Source organism: Scomber japonicus, chromosome 19 (assembly GCF_027409825.1).
Source record: "Scomber japonicus isolate fScoJap1 chromosome 19, fScoJap1.pri, whole genome shotgun sequence".
NCBI lineage: Eukaryota > Metazoa > Chordata > Actinopteri > Scombriformes > Scombridae > Scomber > Scomber japonicus.
Window position 1 is genome coordinate 21,628,167 of NC_070596.1, and position 10,977 is coordinate 21,639,143.

Sequence of the window (10,977 nt, forward strand, 5' to 3'; positions counted from 1 at the left end):
ATTCTGTCTTCTCCACAGATTGGACTCCCTGGTGCAGTCTCAGGCCAGGGAGCTGTCACAACTGAGGCAGCAGATCAAGGAGAGCCGTAGGCTGGGAGCCCTGCAGCGTCAGCAACTGCAGGAGCTGAACAAGGCCTTCAAGGAGCTGCTACAGGCCAGTAAAGTCGACCACTACATGGGAGATGTGGTCAAAGAGCAGCTGGACAAGAGCCTGAGCATCCTGGACAAGTTGGAAGGACGGCTGGACAAAGGTAGCTGCTGCTGCTGCTGCCTCGACGGTTTTTGCATTCCTTATCTTTTGATGAATGGTGTTAATCAGAGCCGAATCACGTACCAAAACACACTTGACTCCAGCAAACACGCATGCTAATTGAATGATAAAGAGCGCCATAGGGGACTGACTGTAGAACCACTTTAAAGAGCAGCTGTGTTTGAGTCAGCAGCATTGACCTTTTTATTGTATAGAAATGTCTTGATTTAATAACTACCAGCAGCAGGGAGGGATGAACACAAAAGAGCAGTCAATCATAACTGATTTTTACAGACAGGTCCTTGACAGCATCTTTTCCTCTGTCTGCTAGGAGAGTCTCATCTGGATAATGAGGACGTGGCGGCTCTGGAACTGTCTCGCAGGTATGTCTCAACCTCCTATATGGAAGGTTACTGGGATTGTGAATTAAATTGTCTAGGTATGACTAAGTATTATATAATTTTTGATGTAAAGAATTACAGAGAATCATTTCACACACCATGAGGCTTCTCTTTGTTTTCAGTCATTCAGATTTTACTTAATTAAAGTCGAGTGCAACCAATGCTAACAACATGATTTTACCAACTACTGAGCAGTCATTCACATCATTTTTACACTCATCTAAAGTCACAGTCATTCATTCATTTTGGGCTTTACTGTTACACTAGATGTAACCACATGTTTTCTTCATTTGTTGTTTATTCTGATGAAGCGGTTTATAAAAGTTTATGTAATGTATTATAGTCTTCCTGTCTTGTGCTTTTGAGGTTACACTGCTCATTACTGCTTGAGGTTTTAGGGTCATTAGCTGAGCTGTTTTTGTTTGTCTCGTGACCCCCTTTAAAGTCCCCCCCCCCACCCCCCCCACCTCCTGCCAGCCAATTGCCTTATGACCCTGGGGCTGTATTGTTGATTTTGAATAGCGTCCTGCTGTTGACCTAATTTTGTCCTTTGTGTCAACCAAAACATTAAGGTTACAGCGAACCGAACTAGGTCATTGGTGTCTCTCAGTCATCGGGACGTCAATAAAATAAACTGTGAGGCTTTGCTAAAAAAAACACACTGATTTATTGTGAAATAGTGATTGGATGTAAAATTAACTTTATTTCCCATTATTTATTTATTCATTTAATAGTAAAGCTAGTGTCTGTGGCTTTTTATATATATATATATATATATATATATATATATATATATATATATATATATACTTTTTTTTTCCCCAAAAAAAAAGTTGGAACATGACTTTTGAACGACAGAGTAAAAGTTGCTCTCTACAGTCATGGTGACATACGTTAACCTACATTATTACTGACGTGGGCAGTCTTGGGGAGTTTCAGCAGGCATCACAGTCACTGCTGTCCTTTGAGGAGAGCGTGAGAGATCCTCCCGACAGCCCGGCTAGAATCCAGCAGGAGTTAGATAACCTGCGTCTGGAGCTAGAGGGCGAGAGAGAGCTGCTGCAGCAGCATGTCAGCTTCCTTGTCCAGCAAAACCTCACCCTGGCTGAATGCACCAGGGAGCAGTTGGACCTGTGAGTGGAGTTTGTTCCAGATGGACAGCATGACGTTTGCTGTGGACTCCTCTTTCATACTTTCCAGCTGTGTGTTTCTGCTGAAAGTTACAAGCCCTCCGGTTCAGAACATTCGTTTTCTTGACTTCTTTAATCTTCAGCTGTTTCTCTTGTTTTGGGGGATTGTCCTCTTAAACCATCTCCTTCTATGGCTCTGTGTGATTCTGCCTTTAAAAGTGAGATGATGTGTTAGGATCAAATCCAGCTGTTGGATTAACATGACTAATTCTCCTCCTTCTCCTCCTCTTCCTCCTTCCTCCTCCTCCCAGGTTGGCTAAAGAGCTGCAGGAGAAGAACCGTCTCATCCAAAGCCTGCAGAGCCAGTTCAGAGGCCAGGGTCCCAGCAGCCACCACAGCTCTCACTCTGATCTGTTACTGGATCTGGACAGGACCTCTTCCTCATGCCACAGTAGCCCGACCACACAAGGTGGCAATCGAGCCCACAGTAAGTGCTTACATTAGGTCAAGACAAACAATATGTGTGTAAAAGCTGCTAAAACTTAGATGCAATACTTAAATATAATCTTAAATGAAATCAAGCTGTGAAGCGGTCGAAAGCCAAGTTCAATTATAGTCTTAAGTGTCACAGAATATGGTCCAGCCAGGTATAGCAGGCACTAGACTCTGGTCATGTTAAGTTCACAGTAGGATTAACTCAGTTTGCTCCATTAAATATGCATATTTTCCTCCTTTTTTTCCTGCCTCAGAGGTATGTCATTGAGATTACCTGAGTCCTTGTCCATGCACCTGGCCAGTCTAGTCGCAGCCTGTAATGGCACTTATTTTCCACTCAGATCCATTCTGATGCAGTGAGGCGTCCCGTAAAACAAAGCATGCTGGCCAAGGGCAGATTAGGATTAGATTTCAGTCCACCTCCACTTAATGATGCATTATTCAGTGGCACCTATCAGGTTCAATCTTCAAATTGAAAAATCCCTCGGAGGAAAAGAGACAGTGAAGACTGTTAGAGAGAGAGAGAGAGAGAGAGAGAGAGAGAAAGAGAGAGAGAGAGAAGTGAGGCATGTGGATGTGACTCAAACTCACATTTTACCAAAACAATCATCGTGTTAACATGGAAGCTTTAGCAATTGAGGATATTCTAGTTTACCCACTCTAACTAAAGTTTATGAAGCATCATCTAGTTTTATGTTGAATTATGACTTGTGAGGAGAAACAGAAATATCTTTTACACAAAAAAATGTCATGGATATGCCCATATTTATATATTTACAGTGTCTAACCGTCTCTGTCTTCCTGTGCATGTGCAGGCCAGCGACACTCGGCCGATCGGACGGTGGGAGGAGCTCAGGAGGAAGATGTGTCCGGTCACAGGGAGGCTGCCAGCAGACTGCAGGGCCTGCAGAGGGAGAACGGGAGACTGCAGGAGAAGCTGAGGGGCAGCGAGGAGCTCAACACCACCCTGCGCAGAGAGCTCGACCTGCATCGCTCCATTATGGCCCAGAACAGCTCCCAACATCAGGAACAAGATCACAGCCATGACCAGGAGGGGTCGGGGTCTCTGAATGACGGATATAAACGTGATGGAGATATGAGCTCACAAAAGAATGCTTCTGAACAACCTCACAACTTGAATTCAGGTAAATGTGGGGCATTGGTGACTTAATTACCATGTTAGAGACTTCCTGTTATAAAACACCCTGAAGATAAAACTTTAAAGAAGCAAAATACTCTGAAAAACTCCAATTATTTAGCTTTTTGTGAGACAAATTATGATTTGTACTTTGTGTTGATGGTGTAGCAACATTATTTGAGTAAACATAGCATTAATTATTAAAGGGGCGCTCCACCAATGTTACACTTAAAGCTCAGTTTCACTTGTTACATAGAGCGCTACTCTATGTCTTCTGTGACTCTAGAGGGAGCTTTCCAAAATCAGAGAAAAGAATAAACCTAGTGATTTCATCAGTTATCTAGCTTGAGTTTGAAGAATGCAATTTGAGCAGAAAGCCTGAGTTATAAACTGTAGACATTTACTCTGCAGGGTTGATCTAACTTAATTATTAGGTTGAATTATGGGGAATGTAGGATCCTGTGTTTTTCTAGCTGGACCCATACTAGGCACTAAAACTCAGGATATTTCTCCCATCTTTTATATTAAGTTAAAATTTTAGATCCCCACAAAGTACCCCTTGAATTTAGCTTTGTGCTTGTGTGTCTGTCAGACCTGCTGGCCGAGCATCTACAGGAGATCCGAGCTTTGCGGCAACGTCTGGAGGAGAGTATCCGCACCAACGACCATCTCAGGGAACAGCTGGAGAGGAGACTAGCCGAGGTGGACAAAGACCCAGGTATGTGTGATGTGTGTTACATATGTGAAGAGTTAGTTACTTATGCTGTTATTTTCTGACTGATGAGTGTATGTATGTTCCTGTGTTCAGCAGCTACCAACATCTTCATCCATGGCAACGAGGAGCAGGGTCAGCTGGCCAACGAGGTACGATTCCTCTGGGGACAAAACCAAGTCCTGAAGGAGCAGCTCAACGTGGGGTCCAGAGGTAAAAAGTTTATCACAAGCTCACTTTAACCTATAATTAGGATCATGGACAGGCCTTTTCAGTCATTGGATCAACAGAGATATTAAACACACACATCTCACTAACTCAAACATCTTTAATCCCACCAGACAAGCAGAAGGAGAACCAGAAGCTGCGGGACACTCTGGCGCGTCGGACGGCCAAACTGGAGCAGAGCAGGAAGGAATGTGAAGCTCTGAGGCAGGAAAACTGCCGACTGCAGGAACAGCTGGAGCTCAGCAGCCAAGAAAACGCTCAGCTGCAGGAGACACTGCACTACAGCAAGGAGCAGCTGGACAGGTATGAACACACACACACACACACACACACACACACACACACACACACACACACACACACACACACACACACACACACACACACAGACAAACACATCCCGTGATTACGACTCTCCTCCATGCAACCTGAAACCACACAGACTTGCTAATTACCATTTTAAAGAGTCATTACAATCACCATTATTCCATACCGTTGGTACAACTCTGAAACATGAGAGTCGACCATGTGAAGACTCGTTCGTGAGCACACGAATGCACATATCATAACGACGGCATGTGACCTCTCGGCCCCACGGGTCCCACTGACACAGCTGAGTGAGGCCGACACATGAAACCTGGAGTCTAGTTTACTGTCAGATCACTTGTCCTCTCCCTTTCCTTTACTTGTCACTCTTGAGTATGCGTGTGGTGGTGTGTACTCTATACATAAGGCTCCTTGTTTTTACTGATTTTTACTGAATAATAATGGGAATTGTTATATATTAAGGTGCCATGCTGCTTCAGTTCAACAGCAAATGGATTAAAACAAGCTTTTGAGTGAGACCATCTACATTTGTGTTTGTGGAATGTACCAAAAATGATCAGAAGCTGAAATGGTTGAAGTTGAAGTTCACTCTGATTTTATGTCACACATGCAAAAGTTGTGTTTCTTGCTATGAGAGAAACCAGTTATACCTCCAGTTATAAAACCAATATTGGTTAAACTACTGTTTAAGATGTAAATTATACTTTTAAAATCTGATTTTTCTCAAGGATTAAAAAAAACCCTAAATAAACAGATAGTGACTATAATGAGTCCTACATGAGTAGATTGAGGAGCTTGTTTGCAGTGCCTGTCCCTAGATGTTTATATATCCACTGTCATTGTTTTTAATAGTATAGCTCTCTTTTATCTTTTAAACCCTCTGATCGTTGGATTTTGTGTTTTCAGGTTTCAGTGTGAGGTGAAGCTCCAGAAGCAGCAGCTGTCCGACTCCCAGCATCTTCTCCAGTCGCTGCGAGTGGAGCTGCAAGTTTATGAAAACATTAAGATCGAAGCTCAGAAATACGGTACGACAAGCTTGTTTTCCTTTTAAAAAGAAAAAGAAAGAGCTCAATTTATGTATGCTGTTCATATAACTGATTTATGTGGAACATTGCAACTCTGAGACAGTCGAACGCAGTGAAGTCAGTCTTTGAAGCTCTTTGATCTCATTTCTATCTTAGACTCTTTTAATTATAGTTGTGATACAGCTGCTTATGATATTACTGCTAGGATGTCTCTGACACCGTGATCTTGATTTTAAAATATACAATGCAGTGTAACACTTTTGACTCTCGGTATATGATACGGCTAAAAAATGTCCTTTTCAGAGACTCACAGGTCCAAACTGTGAGTGGAAAAAAGATTGAAAAGATAAGCAGGACTACATTCAGAGGGAAAGTAATAAGTAAAGATGGTGTGAGTTATATGAAGTGAATCGGTGAGATGGAAAATACTGTTAGCTAGGGAATACTACATGGCTGTTTAGTGATTCCTGGCTAAATGAAGCTTACTGAGGCATTGTGTTAGAAACAAGCTTGTTAAACTCTGCACGCTGCCATCTAGTGGTGCTGCAAACATCCTCCACCTGAATATTCTTCACCACATATGAAGCCATCTATAAAATGCTCTGGGGCAAATATCTGAGTGGTGAAACTTGTTCTCACACTGAGCATCACTGATTTCATTCTTTCACTTTAATCTGTGTGTATTGTGTTGATTTTAAGATTTTAATGACAGGACATTTCAGAGCAGAAAGTACGGAATCTGTCATCAATTAAGAGTGACAGTAGGGTTTACGTGACATTATGACAAAAGAACTAGTTTGGTAGGCAGATATTATTATTATTTCTGTTATATTTGCAACCAAATCTAGGTGCAGAATGGTAACTGTGCAATGGCTAATGACAATCCTCTTCAATTATACGGCTACTACAACCCACAAAGTGTCTGACTCAGTGAACTCTACGTGAATGAAAGGCCCCAGAACCGTTCTGACCAGTTTGAGACCAGTTCACTGACTAAATGAACAGCCCAGCCCATGCTCCCAAAGTTTTTCTGAACCTGAATTTCCTGTCAGTATTTTGCCACACAAATAAGACATTTTTCCTGTCCTTTCCCCTCCAAGCAGAATCCAGCGGGACAACTCCGGAGCCCGTCCCCGTCCCATCGTCCGGCTCCGTGGACCTGAGCGAGCTGCTGTCGGAGATCAGACACCTGAGGCTCCAGCTGGAGAGAAGCATCCAGACCAACACGGCACTGAGACAGCGACTGGAGGAGCAGCTGCTCAGAGGACAAAACCGCTCCGAAACCATCAACATCAACTACCTGCTGTCCTCTCCCGGTAAATACGAGACGCAAACGACCTGTGACACTAAAACAAAGACAAGTTGGAGTCCGCCAGGTCACATTAACGCTCTCTTTTTAAAAATATTTGTCACAGATGAAGGAGGCAGGTCACCAGGTCGGGATAGCTGTGATCCTCATTTTAGTCAGTCATTTCAGACTCATAAAGAACACACCAGCATCCTCTACGGTGAGACGCCTCATTAGAGAATACAGTGAATGTTTAATTGCGGCAGTATGAAACAGATATTCACAGATTATACATGTTGTTCATATTTTAAAACACCTAAATCCTTCCAGATGAAAAACGTCAAGCTCATTCAGAGGTGGATGGTGGCTCCGTTAGCAGCAGCTCTGGGGAAAGTCTCTCAAGCGCCCCCTCTCGCCTGGTGCCGGGACACCGAATGTGGGCAAACCGCAACGGCCGCCACTTTCTGGGCCTGATTGAGGACTACGGTGCCCTCCGCAAGCAGATCTCAGAGGGCCGGAAGCTGTCGCGCAGCATGGACTCACAACTGCATGAGTGTCTGCAGTCGCTCAGACAGCACGGCTCTGACAACAGGGTACTTCTTATCATGCTTCAGATCATTTGATTTGCTTTGAGGTTTTTTTTAATGTGGATTTATTTCAATCTCAGTCTGATAGCAACATTTTTAATAGTAAACATCACTGTGTGTGTGTGTGTTTGGGTTTAATCAGGTAATGGAACAGCAGCATCTGAAGGGTTTGTCTGGCAGCATGAACACAATGCAGCAGGTGTTAGAGGAGGCTGGTCGACTGCTCAAACTGGTGTGGAGAGTATCTTTACCAGCTGGTAACGCAGCAGGGGACGGCAGTGGCAGCAACCAGCAGGTACACACACACACACTTACCGTTTGTATCTAATAAAGCATCCTGCAGTGCAAATCCTAAATCTTTTCATCCCGCCGGTCAGGATGAGCTGCTGAAGAACGAGATAGCCAGACTGAAGAGCAGACTCTCACAGCAGGAGAAGATGCTGAGTGGAGCCGTGAAACGCCTCCGGACCACCAACCAGCTCAAAGAGGGGATGGAGAGGGTCATCATCGACCAATGTACGATTATCTTACTTTACTTTGACTGTTTATACTATGAACTAAGAACTGACATTTGAGGATTTTGTACTTTTTATTCTTTCTTGACAAGATGAGCAATTAAAAAATATCTCTTAAAATAGTTTTAAAAACAGCATCGGGTTTGTTAAAATGTTGTATTTTTGTTGGTTTTATGACATTTGAAATAACATTAGTGCCATTTTTTTAACCAAAAACTGCGCCTGAAAATGTCAAATTAAATATTTAAATGTAGTTGGTTTCTGATTAACATGATTTCCCAGATTAAATTTAGACTAATTGTATTCCAATACCTTTATTTAATATAAAAAAGTTATAATTTAAGATCATGTTAAACTAGTTGATATGGTGTTTTATTGATAATTCAGTGTTTTTAAACATTAATTTGTACAAAGTTTTTATGGTTACACCACTTAGACATTTTTGCCATAATCCTCTAATATATTCTAAAACCCATATGGACACAAAAAAACATCATTGACCCAAATATCATTGTGATCTTGAGCACTTTTCAGTTTTGTCATTTTATAGAATTAATGATTAATAGATTGATCATAACTTGCAGACGGAGACCCTGTATGTGATTTTATTTTATTTTTCTCTTGCAGTGTCTCTCACCCACGGAGTGCTGAAGAAAGCCAGGGGGAATTTAGAGGTGAGTTAACCCCCCCCCCAAAAAAAAGACACATCACAGCTATAAAATGTCAAAGTAATGTTCTCGTCTGCGTTGAATGTGAATTCTCCGTCAGTGAATCGCTCTTCTTCTCCTCCTTTCTCATCCTCTCCGTGTGAAATAATGGTAGACAAATTACTGTACCCTGTTTGGGCTGAAAGGCCTGTCTGGAGGACCAGACGGAGGTCAGTGAGTTTGAGGTTCAGGTTTTCAACAGCGATCTGATGCATGAGACTCAGCTGGTTTTGATTTATTTTTATTATCTGCTGCATGAAGCAAACACCCCAGTGTACTATGACAGATTATCGAGTTCACTTTTGCTCTTTAACAGCCAGGTCATAAATCCCATCATTCATACAGTTCATTCAACAGTCTTGGATGCAGTATGAATTGTATTAGGATGTTTCTTTTGTGTGTGTGTGTGTGTGTGTGTGTGTTTTTGAGTGACAGTGTGGATAAATCTGCATTTCTTATGCATGATAAAGCAAATAAACTCAGCAGAGACTTTAGGCAATATGCTTATTAATGCACTTTATTGCTGAGAGTCAGATGAGAAGGTACCACTCTCATGTCTGTGTGTTTAATGTGAAGCTACAACCAGGAGACTGAAAGCAGAGAAAGAAACGCCCACAGCTTGTTTTAAAATCAGTTTTCTTATGCATTAAATAATCAAGATAAAACATGTTCATTAATGAGTTTTAGAGATGCTAGAAAAAAAAGTCAAAGCTCCAGCAACACTTGTGGTATAGGAGAACATCAGGGTCATCCAAAGGCCACAAACTGAAAATGTGTTAATCTATTTATAAAGTTCTCCTATACTACTACAAGTGTTGCTGGAGCCTTTCTTCAGTCTTTCTTCCCTTCTCCGTACACCTTTGAAGTCGGTGAAACTGTGCCAGAAACCCAGAGTCCCCGACGGGTCCTTAAAGTGTCTTGAAATATCTGGAATAGAAGGAGTTAAGGCATTAATTTGATTTAAGCATAATTATAGTTGTTTAATTTGTTATATATCAGTATTATCATTATGTTCTGATTATTAACCAATCAACTTATTAATTCAACTAAAAGATAATCAGCAGTTGAAACTATGACACTAATCATTAGCTGCAGTCCTATAATAAATGATTAGCTCCATTTCAACCCTCTACAACAGTAAAATCTTGCTTTTGCATTATGTCGTCTCATAATGCATACTATTACTGAAGTGACATTAAAGAGTAAAGAATCTAAATACTTCCTCCATCACTGTTCGTCGAGCAATTTTAATACAAGAAGCAGCAATGTTATTTTTTCTTTAGAGGTTTTAAAAATGGTTTTGTTCTTTAAAAATGTGTAAATAGCCTGAAAACCTCCAGCCTGCTTCATCAGAAATGCTGCCACACAGATTTTCTTACCTTACCTGCCTGTGTCCTGTAGCTTCATATTTAATAAACAGATATAAGAGTGGTGTCAAACTTCAAAAATCAAATGATTCCTTTTATAAATCAGACAGCAGGTGCATGAATCAGTTGTAGCTTGTAAACATTTCTTTCATTTTTGCTGTTTCATGTGTTCATCATCAACTGTGGTTTTTTTCCTCTGCATGTGTGAGAACAAAGATATGAAGTGTTATCAGTGTCTCCAGACTGACCTTGTTTTCTGTTACAGGAAGTCCCAGTCAATGGCCAGTAGGGGACGCCGCAGACCCTCAGCAGATAAACGCTGGCGAATCCCCCGAGGAGAACAGCGAAGCCTCTTTCCACTGCAGCTACTGAACCTGCACTGCTTCTGATAATGTAGCTACGTAACGTTGGTCAGGCCTTATCCCGCCTTCCTGTCCTGCTGTAAAACCGTCACCTTACTCCCCAGATATCGAAGCCTTTTTGTACTTTAATTGCACAAAAACCTACCTACAAGTTGTTTTGTTTTAGGTACTGAAGTTGTAAAAGTTTCTTTTAAGAAGTTAAATGCCTTTTTGTAAATAGTAATTCCTGCATTTTAAATATTTTTCCTTTTATTCTTTTATATGATGCATATAAGAACATGAAAATGTATTTTATTACTGACATTTTGTTTTTACCTGTCAGTTTATGTAAAGGATGGTTCGAGGTGTGTTTCAGGAATTATGTGCAAATGCAGTAAAGAAAAGGTTTAATGGTTCACAACTGTGTCTGGCATTGTTTTATTCAACTCAGCACAAAAACCAATCA

The 10,977-nt window shown here is 41.5% G+C and overlaps 1 protein-coding gene across 5 annotated transcripts in view; it reads left to right on the forward strand.

Moving 5' to 3' along the window:
• The window catches only part of cdk5rap2 (CDK5 regulatory subunit associated protein 2), a 38,319-nt gene extending 27,387 nt beyond the window's left edge, over positions 1-10,932 (forward strand). For 3 of the 5 annotated variants that reach the window (XM_053340374.1, XM_053340377.1, XM_053340376.1), the window contains 16 exons: positions 19-251; positions 582-633; positions 2,093-2,268; positions 3,092-3,421; positions 4,007-4,132; positions 4,223-4,339; positions 4,468-4,657; positions 5,588-5,706; positions 6,807-7,022; positions 7,122-7,214; positions 7,325-7,587; positions 7,724-7,876; positions 7,959-8,097; positions 8,724-8,770; positions 8,919-8,973; positions 10,436-10,932. In XM_053340374.1, coding sequence (XP_053196349.1) covers positions 19-251; positions 582-633; positions 2,093-2,268; positions 3,092-3,421; positions 4,007-4,132; positions 4,223-4,339; positions 4,468-4,657; positions 5,588-5,706; positions 6,807-7,022; positions 7,122-7,214; positions 7,325-7,587; positions 7,724-7,876; positions 7,959-8,097; positions 8,724-8,770; positions 8,919-8,973; positions 10,436-10,542 — 2,416 coding nt within the window. In that variant the 3' untranslated portion in view covers positions 10,543-10,932. The remainder of the gene's footprint in view (positions 1-18; positions 252-581; positions 634-2,092; positions 2,269-3,091; positions 3,422-4,006; positions 4,133-4,222; positions 4,340-4,467; positions 4,658-5,587; positions 5,707-6,806; positions 7,023-7,121; positions 7,215-7,324; positions 7,588-7,723; positions 7,877-7,958; positions 8,098-8,723; positions 8,771-8,918; positions 8,974-10,435) is intronic. The other 2 variants (XM_053340375.1, XM_053340378.1) reach the window with 2 other exon arrangements.
• Positions 10,933-10,977: the final 45 nt, after the last annotated feature.